The sequence below is a fragment of the Hydra vulgaris genome, chromosome 10 (assembly GCF_038396675.1).
Source record: "Hydra vulgaris chromosome 10, alternate assembly HydraT2T_AEP".
In the NCBI taxonomy this organism is placed as follows: domain Eukaryota; kingdom Metazoa; phylum Cnidaria; class Hydrozoa; order Anthoathecata; family Hydridae; genus Hydra; species Hydra vulgaris.
The window spans coordinates 45,799,989-45,818,593 of record NC_088929.1 but is presented as its reverse complement, the minus strand read 5'-3'; the positions used below and the strand labels follow the sequence as shown (position 1 = coordinate 45,818,593).

Here is an 18,605-nt window from a genome sequence, read left to right as displayed (position 1 = left end):
AATAAGTTATTGACATTTTTATTTTGTTCAATAACTTACGCATCACCTGTTAATTTAGAAAAAATTGCACAAGTCGAGATGATTGTTTTCTTACATTTAAAAAAAATTAGTGTAATAAAAAGAAAAACTTTTCGTTCAAAAACACAAATTGGGTTTCAAAAACACAATTTCTTGTGTACTCCAAAAGCTTTGATGTACGCAACTTCAAAAAAAATTCCCTCTAAAATTTCATGAACATTAATCGCTTCGTGTTAAAGCTAAATATGATATCCATGCAAACTTAAATGTGAGTTCAAAGGGTAACAGAAATCAAACTATTTTCTGATGATATATTAAAGGGATACCTAAGTGCCAATACAAATTGCACGAGGGCCGAGACAGGTTGTGTTTGCTTTATGAATAAACATTAGAAAATAAGTTTATAATTGAAAACTTTTGGAAAAAAAATATTTAATTAGATATTTATAAAAGAGAGTTGTTTTATCATTATACTTCTGCTTAGAAGGTTAATTTTAACTTTACAAATCTGCATACTTTTTAGAAGAACATCTGTTAGAAGAACATCCTGTTTAAAAAAAGGAGGGGGGGGGCTTACCTATGAGTTTTTCAAAAAACTTTTATAATTAGAGTTTTACCCTAAAACAAATTTCATACTTACATTTGTTAAAAAAACTTTGAATTTATATATTTTGTTTAGATTTAGGACAGTAAGTTATATATATTTATATATATATATATATATATATATATATATATATATATATATATATATATAAATATATATATATATATATACATATATATATATATATATATATATATATATATATATATATATATATATATATATATATATATATATATATATTTATATATATATATTGATTAGATTTAGTACAATACTTACTTATTCAATACTAAAGTCTTTCAAAAAAGCATTTAATAGACTTAAAAACTTTCTTTTAAAAATGATCATATACATATTTCTTAATATATATATATATATATTTTACTTATATTTAATATTATTAATTTATAGTTCTAATCAAGCTGGTGCAAGTTGCTGTTGAGTAAAGGTGGAAAGGAGGGAAGGAGGGGGGAAAGGCACTAATAGTTTTGCTGGCAAAAAAAAAATGAAATAAAAAAAAAGGCCCAAAATTCTCAAATTTGCTGACTAAAGATAAGTAGTTTTAGTTAAATCCCATTATGCTGACTATTTTTAAAAAAATAAGTTCCAATTTGCCAAATAAAGGTACAAAAAGGTCCTACCTTGTTGACAAATGGTGCAAATATTCATTGAATTGGGGATCACATACCTACACCTCTCCTTTGCGATGACCTTAGTTCTAATTCAAGAAACTGTATTAAAAATGATCATGCTTTTATTTTTAGATTAAATAACTAATACAAACTTGAATACCTTTTGTTAAATAATGTAAAAATAAGTACAAAAACGAACAACCTAAATTTTATTTTTATATATCCATTTAAATGCCTACCGATTGAAAAAAAGATAGGCATTGTAAAAAACAATGATATTACTGAATAAAATACTATAAATACTTTAAAGTACTTTGAAGTACTTTGATCACCGCTCGTTTAATAATTTTATTAATTACTTTTGGTAATATCAGGAGCAATAAATAGCATCATGTCTAACCTTGAGTTGCCCCATTCCTCTCATTAAAAATAGTTTTGCCACCAGTTACACTGGTAGAGATAAATGGTTTCTCATTACTTAATAAATAAATTTTGTTACAGAAGCCCAAGGAGAGGTTGTATTGCAAAAACTCAATGATTTACACATATCATCAGCTCAAACAGCTTCACTTTTAACGTAATAACTATTGTAAGTGTTACAGAAATATTTATATTTTGAGATTAAATTATCGTTCTTGCTACCATTTTTAGATAGTATTTTCTGTTGCTAGAAAAATTAATTGTACAGTAAGTTAAGTTTTGTGAGCTACTTTTAAAGGAAATCTCAAGAAATTTTTGTTAACAGATTATTAATTATAATTATTGAAACTAAAGCAAAATTATTTCAAAACCAACAAGTTTCTTCAAAGTTTTATTCCATTGATAATTTAATTATTATTTCTATTGTATTTTTTTTCCAATTAATATTTCAAAAGTTATTAATTTGCAATAATTTTTTAAAATTATTATAAAACTTTGTATGACACATTTTGGCTGGAAATATGGGATTTCTGTTATTGTTAAATTAGGATTTTCAATTTTATAAAAAAAGGGCAAAGTTGTATAGCAAGGAAACGGTTGACAGAAGAGCTAAATAGTTGTAGGTTGTACGATTCAGAAAAACATGAAGAAGGGAGAGTTCCGAAGGATTAAAGTGCGAGGAAAAAAATTTGACAAACCAAAGTTTTTAGAGCGTGCATGGACAGATACAGTAAAAAGATGCCACTTTGCCTAATGATTCAAGTGAAAATGAGTTTTGCTTGATGGAACTAAAGATAATAGCTCCTTTGAGCAGCGCCGATGCTAGTATTTGTAGAAAAGAGAAAGAGATGCAACTTTACAACAATGAGAAAGATAGGCTCAAGCTTGATAAAGCTGGTGCAACTAGGTTTACAATGCGACCTTGTTTAGAAGAGAAAGAGCATCATTAGAAGTACTAGACAAAATATAGCAACAGTATTCCATACAGTGACAATTAAGAAATATGTAGAAGTAGAGAATGGAATCAGAAGTAAAAAGATAGCATGCCCAATAAATAGAAGCAATTAGTAAGTAAATAAATTAAATAGTATTAATTAGATAGTAGGTATCTTGGCAGATACTTACTATAAAATCTAATGTATTTATGCTTTTTAAGAAAGATTAATATAGGAATGTCGACAGTATTGCAAAAGTTGTTTGGAGTAAATTACTTTTTAGCAATTTGTAATTTTGGATACCTGTTCAGTGGTGTACACTGGATTTTTAGATGTTTGAGTTTTGACACTAATAGGCATTGTGCAAATTCCAAACTTTGGTATGTTTATGCTTATATCAAAAAAGAGTGTTATGCAAAGAATTGAGATGATTGGAGCTTGGGAACAAAAAACCCTTATCTTTGGGCCCACCCAGCCCCTAACATGGAAGCAACAAGTTTATAAAATATTTTCTTTACTATTTTTATCTAAATTTATATCTATCAATAAATTTCAAATTTCATGCAATAGTATCTTATTTTTCAAAAACTATACAAACGTATTTTACTAACAGATAGCAAATATACAGATAGCAGATAAAACAGATTATATTTTCGTTTTCCTCTTTAGGAAAAACAAATTAAATATAGGAAACTCATTATTTTTAATGTCAACTTAATACTGTTTTATTTTTGCTTTGCCTTATCCTATTTTGTTGCTGAAAATAACAACCATCCTAAAAAAAAAATAATAAAAACAGTGCACAAATTGTTTAAATAGTTAATTAATTTTTATCTTGTTTTATTTAAATTTATTTAAATTTCCTATTTTGTAAGTTTTGGTTCCTTTGTTTTTAAATCTTCATTTTCCTACATTACAACATAAAAACTTGCAAACAGGCATGACCAAGTTGCCTAAAATAAAACAATTATGTGTGGAAATACAAGAAAAAAAACTGCACTTGTCTCCTGGGAACGGTTGTATTGGTGTAAAAATTTAAAATATTTAAGACATTTTTGACTTCATGAAATTTAATTTTTGGTGTAAATTGAAATTTTAATAGTTTTATCATTCATTTTCATTCAAAATGAAAAAAATTTAGTAAGTGATTTTCTACCAATTTTTATATCTCTATTCTTTTAAGAACATTGAGCACACTATTTTGATATATATATATATATATATATATATATATATATATATATATATATATATATATATATATATATATATATATATATATATTTATAAATATAATTATATACAATTATATATATATACAATATAAATATATATATATATACAATTATATATATATATATAATTATATATATATATACAATTATATATGTATATATATATATATATATTTATAAATATAATTATATACAATTATATATATACATAATTATATACAATTATATATATATATATATATATACAATATAAATATATATATATATACAATTATATATATAATTATATATATATATAATTATATATATATATATACAATTATATATATATATATATATATATATATATATATATGTATATATATATATATATATATATATATATATATATATATATATATGTATATATACATATATATATATATATATATATATATATAAATATATATATATATATATATATATATATATATATATATATAGAAACACACACACACACACACACACCTATATATATCTGCAAAATTTGCTATTTAGCCCATATGTCCATAAGATATGTTCCCTTGTAATTTTTGTATTAACATAATACCAATTAATTTTTTTAATACTCCTAAAAAATACAGTCAAATAAAAAAATTTAATTATGTCACCCTAATGACTGTACCGTTTGTACTAGTTCAAACCATTTTACATTAGAGTATTGATCATCTTTAATCAAAAAAACTATGATCATAAACTTTTAATCATAAAACTATAAAACACAAAAGACCATCGTCATTGCTAATTTCTCTAAATCTATCATTCACTAATATTTGTGGTCTTCGAAGTAACTTGACTTCTGTTGAGCCTTAACTCTTGCAAAGTTCACCAGACCTACTTACTCTTTGTGAGACAAATTTAAGTTCAGCTGTCTCAACTTGTGATCTTGGTGTTAATGGTTATCTTCCTTTAATTCGTAAATACTTCAATAGTCACATGCTTGGTCTGGGCATTTACATTCATAACAATTCACCTATTTGTCGGGAAACTAGGATTGAATCCACAGACTATTCTTTTATGTGCTTTTGTTTAGCACCACTTCACTCTATCACCTTTCTCTTTGTTCTATATCCCTCTACTTCATCTCAAGACTGCACTTGTTTTGATATTATTTCTGATCATATTGACCAAATCCTCTCTCTTTATCCATCAGCCAACATCGTTGTTGTCGGTGACATCAATGCTCATCACACTGAATGGCTTGGCTATAGTGTCAGTGACTCTGCAGGCATTAAAACCCAAAATTTTTTCTTTTCTCAATCTCTAACTCAAATAGTCAACTTTCTAACTCACTTTACAGACAACCCAAATCATTATTTAATTACCTTCTCTACTCGATTTATGTCTTGTTTCTGATCCTAGTAGGTGCTCAGTTTCTCCACATTTACCATTAGATGCTTCTGATTACAGTTTGATCTCTCTAAAACTAATATCTCATCCCACTTCATCATCTGAATCCTCCTATTATTGTACCTCTTACAGCTACCTTAAAGCTGACTGGAACTCTTTTCATGATTTTCTTTGTGATGGCCCTTGGGTAGAAACCATTCGTCTTCCTGCTGACAAGTGTGCTTCTTACATAACTTCATAGATTCAGGCTGGCATGGAAACTTTTATTCCCTCTCGACGATTTCAGGTCAAGCCTCACTCTTCTCAGTGGTTTTCCTTACATTGTGCTCCTGCAATTTTCAATCAAAACTGTTACTTCCATATCTATCATAAAACAATTCTCCAGAAAACAGACGTCTGTTTATTACTGTTAGAAACCATTGTAAAAAGGTTTTGTCTAACGCAGAAGCACGCTATTCTCAGGTCATGAAATCTCGTATTTTATCACAAAAATTAGGCTCTCATGACTTCTGGAGAATCTTTAACAGTATTAATAATAAGGGCAAATCTGTTATTACACCACTCTTGTATGGTTCAGACTTTGTCACCTCACATAAAGATAAAGCTAAATTATTTGATACAAACTTTTCATCACACTGTCATTTGATTACACTACACAGTGGGCTAGAATTCACTTTTACTGGACAAAACTCATAACTAATTTAATATTAGGGCTATATTGACTAAAATTAGGATGAGTAATAATATGATGTCTGCGCTTCTTATGAAGGTGTTATTATTTTAATTCGTTGTGATGGATACTAAATTTCGGATCGCAAAATTCTAGTTTTGGTATTTGGAGATATTTTTACAAGTGCTATGTTTACCAAATTTTACATAAGTACTAATATGAGGTCGCTTTTTAAAAAAGTGAATATATTTTTTATTTAGTTGCTATGGATACCTAATTTTGCTTAGCAGCAACTAAGTTTTATTAGTTGCATATGTTTTATTTGTGCTATGTACACTATTTAGCACGTGTTTTATTATGAGATCCACGCTTGTGAAAAGTAAGACTTATTTAAGTTTAATACGATTAACTAGTGTTATTACACGTGCTATTACACATTTCTTGTTTTCCTGTAGAAAAAAATCATATTCTAGCTTAATTAATTAGTTTTTCTAATTAGCAGATTTTTCTAGCACCTACAGAATTTTTAAAATTTGTATGGTTATATTGTTCCCATTCATTCACAATCACCAAAAATCTTTGACAATGTATGTTACAAGTAGTACAAGCTTCGCAAACAATAACTCACAAGAATTTGAAGCTGACAAAGTTGCAACTTTTCTTTGTTTAAATGATGATTCTTGAAATGATAATGAAGTTCTGCCAAGTTGTTTATTTTTACTATCCTTCATTAATGTGGTATTAAAATCATTTTTAAGCCAAGCTGAATTCTTTCTAATAAACTTTGCACTGGTTAGTTTACTTTGAATCCATCTCTTACCATAATCAAAATAAATAAACGAAAGACTGTTGAGTCAAATAAATTAGTGAATTTTGCTACTTGTGTCAATCATGAAGCCTTAATAAAAACAGCATTTTAACATCTAAAATAAGTTGCCACAACCAAAGCAACCAAAATAGATTATTAAATCCATTTGGTTTAACAAATGCTAAATAAATAAGAAAAAAATTTAAATTAGGTCATATATATATATATATATATATATATATATATATATATATATATATATATATATATATATATATATATATATATATATATATGATATATATATATATATATATATATATATATATATATATATATATATATATATATATATACATATATATATATATATATATATATATATATATATATATTGTTGTTCAGTAATACGCTTAGTATGAGTAAGACTGTATTATACGTTTTCCACGATTTTTAAAATTTTGTGCAAATAAAAATTTTTGAGCGCAATTACAGATTTTTTGTTAGGTAAAAGAGTTCAAACATAAAAGAAAACCAAAGTGGCGCCTAGCGGCAGCCAGATTTATGAAATTATTAAAGCAAACATATGTAAGCTTTAAAATATCTGAGTATAAAAACAAGATGTAGCAATAAAAAATACATTGTCAATTAAAAGCAAAAGTTAGACATTGAAATATAACATATTAAGCATATTTAAAATTGCTATAAATATGATAATTACTTGCCAATTTTAGTCTAACAATTTTTTAAATCTAGATAATATATAGAGCTATAATATAATATTTTAAAAAGCGCAATCCTTTATGTAAATTCTATTTATTTTCATCGATTTTCGCTTTATAATTTTTTTTTTCTAATTTACATTCGCGTTGACTTCAACCACAGCATTAGTATTTTTATTAAAACTTTAAGTGTATACAGGGCTTGTGATGAAGAAAATCGTCAAGCGTGTTATATCGCGCTCGTAAAATTAGAATATGTTTTCATCGGGCGTGATTATGTGCGCTCGAGATAACGTCAGCGAGCGCGATTATGAAAATTGCTAAAGGCGATACTCAAAAAAAGCTTTTTCTTTTTTATATCTTTTTTTATCTGTTACATAATTTTTTTGTCAAAAAATGTTTGAATTAGTATCACACTTATGAAACTACTTCAACGAAAGAGATTTTTATACTTCCAAACTTCTTGTAAATTGTCAGATCGCGATTTTATTTTTAACTATTTATGTTATAAAAAATTAATATCAAACAAAAACGCAACTTCCTATTGATTTAGTATTGAAGTATAATTTAGTGACTTAGTTTTGCTTCGTTGTTTTGATATAAGTATTTTAAAATGTTACTCTGTAAACTTAATTAACGGTTAATGGTTTTTATATTTCTTGATATTTTTTATTCAAATTAATTATTTAATTTTTTTTTTAAATTTCTTTTTTAAATTACATTTTTTTATCTTAAAAATATAACACAAGAATAATTTGAAATAATACTAAATAAGAATAATAACTTTTCATTTAATAAATATTGACATCATTACTTGGTTTTCTTTTCGAATGTCCTTAATTGCGAACATTCTAAACAACAGAATCGTTTTAAATTTGAGTTAAAATAAATAATAGTTAATAAAAAATCTATACTATGAACAAAAACTAATTTTAAAAATTACTCTATTATTAATATTTATTTTTATCATAAACGATGTGTGGAATATTACAAACAATAAATCAAATAAATTTTACTTGATATTTTCACAAGATTAAAAATACTCCGCAGTTTTAATTTTCTTACAATGGTTTTTCTATTCTTATTTTATTTGCGCATTTTTGTATTCACATTGTGTTTCCACGTGCACATTCCATTATTGAAATTAGTTATGATTAACGACTTTAAACTGCTCATTCATTCATTACGTTAGTGCAAAAGAGAACGACGTTGTGCTTTTTATAATTTATATCAGTTGTTTGATAACAGAATATCTTTAATAAAAAAACTTTTTTAAATATTTTATGAAAATAAAAAAATAATCTTGAACTATTGGACGAGCGTTATTTTATACGCTCGTTGTTAGCTGAACGAGCGTTGTTTATTGCGCCTAGAACGTTTGAAAATACCGTTTACGGACACGTTTAACGAGCGGAGCGCGATCGCGCTCGCTTCATCACAAGCCCTGTGTATATAAACGGTTTTAAATTGTTTTATAATATCTTTATAAAGGTTTGAAACCATTTAGACATAAAAATTCTAATTTTGATTTTTATACTTTTGTCCAGTCACTGGCCCACTGTGCATTAGTTGCATTCTACCTGGTATAGCCGTCATACATGTTGATCCATTGTTTGACATTTGTATCACTCCAGCTTCTGCATCTAATATGATTTCCTGCTTCGACTCTTCTACAGCTTGTAATCTGGACAACATACCTGTTATAGTCTTGCAGAAGTGTTCTCCAGAGCTGTCGTCTATACTTTCAAAACTATTCAATAAGTGCTTATCAGAGTGTTGTTTTACAGCCTGCTGGAAAGTGGCATCAGTTATCCCTATTTTCAAAAACTCTGGAGAGCGATCTGTTTCGTCTAACTACTGTCCCATTAGTCTTCTTTCTATCATAAGCAAGGCTTTTGAATCTTTAATTAATAAAAACTTAATCTCTCATCCTGAATCTAATAACTTACTCTCTGATCATCAATATGGATTTCGATCTTTTCATTCTACAGCTGATTTGCTAACAGTAATAACCAAAAGGTTTTATTGTGCAATAGATAAAGGTGGAGAGGTTAATGCTATTGCTCTTGTCATTTCTAAAGCTTCTAAAGCTAAAAGTTTGGCACGCTGGTCTTCTCCATATGCTTCCTACTAATGGTGTATCTGATAACATCTTTAAGATTATTGAATCTTTCCTTTCCAATCATAGTATAAAAGATGTCCTCGATGGACAGCACCCTTCTTCTTATCCTGTAACTTCAGGTTTTTTTCCTCAAACATCAGTTCTTTGGAATTCACTTCCTTCATCTTGCTTTCCTGATTCATATAATTTGCAATCCTCTAAGTCGTTTGTCTTGCTCTACAATAGGGTGTCTCAAAATAATTTTTTTCTCGAAAATCAAAATGTGGAAAAGTTCAATTGTTACCATTATGTATTAGTAGCTTATACTGAAAATTTCAGCCCTTCAAATCAACTCTAAGGTAAAGAAGGTGGTTTTAATCAATTTTTATGTAATAAAATATTATATTGCGAATGTATTATTTTGTAATAACTTTTTTTATGTTGAAAGAATTTAGCAAACACATTTTTTTACTTATGTAAATGTTTTTATAAAATTATTTTCTAGTTATATATACATTTTTATTTATAAGAAATAACAAAAATTATTAAAAAATAAAAAATAATTGTAATAATAATTTTAATGAGACATTAAAAAAAAAAAAGATTTGTTTCCTAATTCTTTAAACATTAAAACTGTGCGCGGACTTATGAAAGTTGTACATAATAAGTAACTCATTTCATTAAAGTTTACTTTTCAATCATTAAGCAACTTTTTTAAAATAATTTGTCAAGTGTAGATAATTATAATGTATATACAACATGTAATTATAATGTATATATAATGTGTATTATAATGTATATATAACAATAATTATAATGTATATATAACGTGTATGCTATGTATGATACACATTTTTTTTTTTTGCTTGGCAAAAAAAGTCTTTATTAATAGTATTATTTGCTGTTTCGAAACAAACAACTGCACTGTAAGCTATATTTTATACTATAAATTTATAAATATATATAAATTTGTTAACTATACTGTTAGCTATATTTTCAGACAATGGCTTCAGGAAAAAAATGCCACAATACAACACTAAAGCCAGCTGAATATTTGAGACAGGCTGCAAGAAAGTGTAGACAGTTTTATTTGTTAGGCTTTCCACTGCAAAGCTTTGCTCCAAATTGACTTCCAACGACTGGAGAAATGCTTAGAAGGTTTTAATGGCTCAACATCAGAAACTAGGAAACGTCTTGAAAATTTCTGAATTTTATCTGCTTATTTTTACTTAACCATTTGATATTTTCTTAGCACTACCAAGATGAACTGTAAAGTTGGATGTCCCCTTGCTTTTGGAAAAAGTTATCTAAAATGCAGCAAGCTAGCTGAAGGTATGTGTGAAGAGAATTGGCGACAAACAATCAGAGGTGTTTGCATTTTGAGAGAACTTGTAAATATGTGGGGGAAAGCTGGATTTGACAACAATTTCATACTCACAGAGCAGCAAATCTGAAACAAAATTACCAACAAGATTAATGAGTACCAGTCCCTAAAAAGACTCTAAGTCTATTAGAAGTAAGCTACTGCAAGAAAGTAAACAACTTTCTAAATGAAAACAACTTTTTATTCCCAATTCATAAGGCCAACATCTTTAACTTGATAAAAAATGATCCAATCAGGAACAAAGAGGCTCAAAAAGAGGACATTAAATTCCTGAAGCACTGTCTCAAAAGACACGTAGTCAAGATAGCAGGTATTGATAACATATTTCAAAAAAATGCTTGTTTGGCTCTGGAGAAAATAAAAACAATAGAAGAAAAAATGCGCTCACAAGGTGAAAAGCTCAGAAATCAAGAAGAAAAAAATAAAAGGAAGGTAGAAGAACTAGAACAAAGAGAGTTTGAAGTTTCCTGGTACACAGACAGTGTTAACCTTCCAGACTCTGACGAAGATTTAATGCCTCCAACAAAGATCCAAAAGATTTCAGGGGAAGTAAAAGTTAGTCTTTAGCTAAGTATGGATGAACTCTGAAACAATTGGATCCCAATCATGACAAGATATGATATTAGTGTTTGACCAGGAACCTGTTTATTGACATCTCTTTATAAAGCTGGCGGTATTAACATTGAGGAGTCGAAGATTTCAAGATCAACTCTGACTAGGAAAGCAAACACTGCAGTAGATTCAGAAGCCCACATCATCTGAGAGCAGAACATGGACAAAGTAAGAGGCTTAAAGCTAGTGATTCACTTTAATACTAAAATTGTAAGGCAGTACACCAGTGAAGATGCAATATCCACAAGTCATCAAAAGGATAGGTAAAAGCGTTTCTTCTCCTGAAGCTGACCCTTTAGATTTTCTGCTTGGTAATTTGAAAATTAAAAGCTCCAAGGTAAGCGATCAGGTTGTAGCCATTCAAAGTCTATGAACTCTATGAGCTATCAGATCAAATCATTGGGGTTGTGTTGACACCACAGCTAGCAACACCGGAAAGAACAATGGAGCTATAAGAAATATTATTGTTCATGCTTTGGGGATGCTGGAGACTACAAGTTCTTTGCCTGCTACTGGCTTACTTCATGGGTGCAGATTTACCTAATTTCTTCTTTAAGCAGCTGGGGGCTCATCATGAGGCCAGGTTTATGAGTGACTGTCTTTATCTTATTGTCCTGCAGATGACACAGAACTATTATCCAAATGATTCAAAAACAGTAGAGCCTGCTGCTACTCTCAATAACATAAACGCTGCTACAAATTACATTTTTCCATGTTTTTTTCCATGGTCTATTCTTTCTGAAAAGTCCTATGGCAACTCAAGCTCCTTCAAGTGACCTAAGAGCTTTTAAAATAGCTTACTAGCTCCAAATGTCAGATGATTACAAAGCCTATGCAAAGATATGGGAAAGTTCTGAACAAAACACTTCTACAGCACACTTGGTATCTAGCTCCCCAGCTTGTAATTTTGTCTCTTGCTGACAGGGAAGCCGACATTAAGAACAACATCCTTAACAAATTGCTGTATTTACCCATTTCAGAAAAAGAAAATTTAGTGCTTGAGAAACCTGGAATCCAGCCAGTCGTTGTTGCAATATCATCTCTTGATTATTTTGTCACTGAGCAAAGTTATCTTCTCTTTTTTCTCCTAGAAATCACTAAGGAAGAGCTTTTGCTGTGTAGAGAGAAAGGTATAGCTGCTTGTGAAATTGAGAGAGCCCCTTAGTCATTTGTCAAGTTTTATGCTTGTGCAAATCAGCTTGCAGTGGTAATAGGGCAGAAAGTCACATAAAGTTGATCCAAGACTTTATTGGAAGGACACATAACGAGAATAGACTTCAGGATACTGTTCAGGTTATTACTAAGCATTATTATACAGACCTGTAGCGTGAAATTGTCATGGGAAGGGGTTGTTTTTGAAAAATTAGGCAATTTAGAATAGCAAACACATATCATGCTCATTTTTATTAACAAAAAAAGGAAGTCAATTGCACCTAACAATTAACACCACCTAACAACCCTTTACCCCACCCAATGTACGCGCATGCTATACAATAATGTCTGCCAAACTTTTAAAAGCATTTCCATATCGTTTTATTTAATAAACTAAACTAATAATTTCAAATACTAGGAATTTTATTGCTTGAATTATTTAATTATTTTACAAAATAACCTGCTTTTTTAAATTTGTTTATTATTTTCTAGGTTGTTCATAAAAACAGACAGCAAGTATAAAAGAAACTTACAAAAAGTACCTGCAGAACATCTAACAAGTATTACAACTGTCATCACGTTTTCATTGCTTTTTAACTCAATTTAGAACTATTATCTGAAATAAAACTGTCAAACAAAATCTGTATCTTCCTTATTCTATTAGATATATTTTAAATGGAAGCCAGTGTTTTGTGAATGTTTTAAATTTAAAACTATTTATATTCGGAACTTAAAAATATAATATTCAGGAAAAATTATTTTATATAGAAATTGTCTAAAACCACCTTCTTTACCTTAGAGTTGATTTGGGAGGCTGAAATTTTCACTATAAGCTACTAATATATAATGATAACGATTGAACTTTTCCACATTTTGATTTTCAAAAAAAAAAAATTTTGAGACACCCTACTCTACAATCTTCATCTTTTCTCTTCTAGTAACTTCCAACAACATCCTAACAAATTCTAACAACATCCTAACAAATCTTCTAGTAACTTCCAACAACATCCTTAACAAATTGCTGTATTTAGCCATTCCAGAAAAAGAATATATAGTGCTTGAGAAACCTGGAATCCAGACAGTCATTGTTGCAATGTCATCCCTCGAGTTAGTGGTTGCTTGCAGCCTTGTTAGAAGCAAAGATGAAGATGCTGAAAAAAAAAAAAATCTGATATCCACACATTAAGATTAATTTTCTTATTTGTTTTAACTAAATATTTGCTGGTATGGATTTTGCACAAAATTATTAAAGAGGAAAACTGTCAAAGGCTTTTCAAAAATCATAAAAAGCAATACTGACTCGTTTTATTATATTGTTTATGTAATCGAATCTAAAGACTCCAGGAAATTGGTTATGCTTTTTTTATTTGGAACAAATCTGTGATGCTTCTTAGAAATCAGATCTTTATCAATATGATGCCTCATTTAAACCTCTTGTATAATGCTCTCAATGACTTGCATGGTATAGATATGACTGAGGCAAATCTATATTTGTTTGGACATTTGCTCTTGACCAAAAATGTGGCAATGCTCCTGTTTTAATTAAGTACATATATATCAAAATATTTCAATAATTGTTGAGGATAAATATTAAAATAATCTATAAATGAGCTTATTAGGTTCACCATAAGTATAACACATTCAGCCCCAGGAAAAAGCAAAAATGTAGGAAATAATGAAAAATAATTAAACTGTTGAAGGTTGGCATCAGTTTGGCAAATAAAAAAATTTGATACTGAGGTCTGCACATTTTGCATCCATATCTTTCTAAAAAATAAGGTCCAAACTATCTTAAATATTATTTGTCTTAAAATCTGTTACTGTTATAGTTAGCACACTTAACCCTGACTATGGTATTTCCAGACTAACTAACTGTTGTGTTCATAATATAAATTCTCTAAAAATCCGGCACCAACTAGATCAAACCATGATACATGTCTGCAACTCTATTCTCTAGGCTCTATAAGTCAATTCTTTTTTTTCTGGTAACTTCCAACTTAATAGTGGTTGCTTGCATCCTTGTTGGGAGTGAATCAGAATAAAAAATAAACAAAAAACATTTATATAAAATTGAAACAATATAACTTGAAAAAATTTGAGTTTATTATTGTACATATGTTTTAAAATTACTTTTGCAATTAACTATGCCACTAAATATCATGTCTTTAAGCAGGAAAGCAATTAGGGGTTTGAAAAAAATAGTTATTATTGTGTTGTCTGTATTGAATTGTGACTTTTTTTTTCTTGTGTTTTACTTAATCAAGTCTTTGGTTTTCAATTACTTGCTTATAGATTTTTTTTTATAATATTTAATTGATTGGCATTTTCATCAATGAATAAAAAAATTAGTAACACCTCTCCTATATATATATATTTTTTTTTGTTGATAAACATTCTTTATCATCTTGCCTCCACTTTTTTCCCACAGCTTTGACTGCTGCCTCCCAATATATGTTGAACGAAAAAATATTTTATTTTCTGCCTCCAGTGGCTTCCGCCTTTCTATTGGGGTCGCAGCCTATTATTGAAGGCAAAATGACTTGAACACCGACGCCAATAAGGAGGTGGAAGCCATAAAAAAAAATTCACGTTTGTTTTTATGTTAACGAGCAATTTAAATATTATATAAAAAAAATGTAAATTTGTATCAAAATCATCAAGTCATAGTGTCATTTTAAATTTAAATATTTATAACTTTAAAAAAACTGTTACCTGGACAAGGTATATTATAATTACATGGCATAGATTCATAACTTGAGCCAACACAACCCCCACCTAAAGTATCATCTTGACAAATCCTACTGCGACTTTGAAATGGAAAATCTTGAGAAGTGAGTTGACATGATGCTGAACAAATACTCCAATCACTCCAAGCATTGTAATTACCTTTATAAATAAAAAAAACTTTCATATTTATGCTTTAGACAACAATTTTACTAAAATTTGAAAAACATAAAAAACATTATAATAAACTTTATATTAAATTATTAAATAAAAAAAATTATCTAAAAAAACAATATTATGTTAAAATTATAATATTAATTTCAAATAAAACATCAGAATTTCAATAAAAAATCAGAACATAAGTAAAAAAACTAACAATATCAATAAAAAACACTTCAAATAAGATAATTATGCAATCAGGGAAAAGAGTACATACTGAAACAACTACAAAAAAACTTTTGCTGAAACATTTTTGAATCTGTGTAATTACTATTAAATTGAATAATAATAATAAATTATTAGGAAAAATAATAAAAAAAAACTTAATTTATATTAAATGTTCATCGAAAACGACACCAACAGTTACAATTTTGTTAAATTCATTTCAGACTGTATTCCAACCCTGATACTTAAGTAGTAGAACTTAAAAATACAAGTCTAACAAGTACTGTAGCATGTACTCCACTGACTCCAATCAGTCAAACTACCTTTTTAAAAAAAACTTAACAAAACATACACAATAAAATAAATAAAATACACAATCTTAGTATCATAACATAATATATATTTTTTTATTATACTGTAACACTTAATAATATATTTTGGCAATTAATACTACCATATAATGGTAATTAATAATATGACATAATGGCAATTACTAAAACAAAATAATTAATTATGTACTATTAAACCTAATGCAGAGATGCAGAGGAAACTTTCCTTAGAAAGAATGTCTTCTTGTGCTTATTAAGGATATTAATCACAAATATTTTAGAACGCACTGCACAACTCTAAATAATTGTTTCTTGTTGTTTTAAAAAATATATACTGTTTCATAAAAGGTTTTAAAAAAAACAAAGGTGTTATTTGTGAATACAGAGTTAGGCTTTCAGATTAGTAGCATAAATCTGGTTCAAAAACTAATTTGTTAGATTGTGTAGCTGTTAAAGAGAAAAAGAAATAAATTTTAGAGGGTTTCTGAAAAAGTGGATTCCGTAATACAAAGTTTCTAAATAAGCAAACAGTTTAATTAACACAGACGTCGATTAATTGTAATTTTAGTAAAACATTTAAAACATCTGACTCAACCAGTAAACATTTCAAGCTTTCACAAAAGAAAACGAGTGCCAATATATATATACATATATATATATATATATATACATATATATATATATATATACATATATATATATATATATATATATATATATATATATATATACATATATATATATATATATATATATATATATATATATATATATATATATATATATACGTTGTTTAACACGATGATATATATATATATATATATATATCATCGTGTTAAACAAATTATTAATATACATGCTGATCTGACCCATTAAAAAACGGGTCTTTGTAAGTCTATTCTACACCAATATTTTCTAAACTTTTTCCTTATATGTATATCCTAGCTTTCCGGATCTATAAAATACAAGTCTTTACTAAACCTACCATTTCTATACTTATCTATTGCACACTGATCATTTCTATACCTATTATTTGTCTACTTCAATATTTAATGTCTAATATAATGTCTACTTCATTATCTTTATGTAAAATAATTCATTTTTAAAAATTGCTTTAAGAGCAAAAAAATCAACATGCACACCTTTTCCGCATACCTTGAGCTTATAAGAGATTTATAATTAGGTTTGTTTTTCTTCTAAACGCATATCATTGATAGCTCAGTGATTTAGCGCACTGTCATCAGTGTCGTTTTGGGGGATTAAAGACCTTCCTTAATAAATTTAAAATATTTTTCAATCTTGCTGTATTTGTAGCAATATTTATAGCAAAATTTTTATTATAGTATATATTTATATTAATTATAGCAATATTTATAGCAAAAAAATAGTAGTATAGCAAAAAAGTTTTCTAATTACTTTTTTCTTGTGTATAATAAATCTATAAAAACTCAAAAGTTTTCTCATTTTTATAGATTTATTATACACAATTGTTCCATATTCATGTAAATTCAACATATGCTAAAGACGTTTACACTTACAAACATTTGTACATAACACTATACAAATAGCAGAACTAAGATGATCTTAGACCACTAAAAACTATAGAATATAAAAGGCTAAGGGATCGCCCATAAATTACGCAATATTAAAATTAAGTTTTAAAAAAGAAGGAGAACTTAAGTTCTTTTAGGTGAAAGGCGAAGGAGACCTTCAGATCATTTAGGTAGTAATTTTCATTAAACCTAATGAACTATCTTGATTTTTGATTTAATTTTTGACTCTACAAGGGAAAATTCTGACCTTTTTTGTTGTGTTCATTAGTGAAATTTAGCGTTGTGTAATTTATGGATGATCTGTAATATAAAAGTTAAGCCAAAAATAATGGAGTATACGGGTCAGGGTAACAATATCAGTTTTTGTCATGTCTAATAAAATCTGTCCAACAACATCTGAAATTTCATTAATGTCTAATAACATCTGTGCAAAAATTAAATGAATATTACAGATGTAGTTACATCTTTTGAATTATCAAAGTGTAATAACATCTGCACAACTACATCCGTAGATTTTAAGATAAAGATATTTTTAAGATAAATTAACTAATAATGCATTATTTTAACCAGATATTATTACATGTATAAATTATTTCAGATGTAACTACATCTGGAAAAAATTTTTAACTAATAATGCATTATTTTATTCAGATGTAGTTACATAAAAAAATTCTTTCAGATGTTATTGGACTTAGAGAAAAATTATCAGATGTAGTTACACTTTTCTAAAGATATTGTTAGGGGTCGTTGTATTTTCAGATGATATTGGACAGATGTTATTAGAGTAAAGAAAAATACAGATGATCTTGGACAAAAGTGTACAGATGATCTTGGACTACTCCACAGATGTTGTTGGACAGATGTAGTAATCTTTTACCGAGTATAAAATTTGACAGTTATCTAAATTCTGTTGTAATTGCGCACTCG

At 27.7% G+C, this 18,605-nt stretch overlaps 1 protein-coding gene across 4 annotated transcripts in view; it reads right to left on the bottom strand.

Moving 5' to 3' along the window:
* The window catches only part of LOC105843740 (adhesion G-protein coupled receptor G2), a 103,686-nt gene that overhangs the window by 43,676 nt on the left and 41,405 nt on the right, over positions 1–18,605 (bottom strand). For all 4 annotated transcript variants that reach the window (XM_065808142.1, XM_065808140.1, XM_065808141.1 and 1 more), the window contains one exon: positions 15,401–15,574. In XM_065808142.1, coding sequence (XP_065664214.1) covers positions 15,401–15,574 — 174 coding nt within the window. The remainder of the gene's footprint in view (positions 1–15,400; positions 15,575–18,605) is intronic.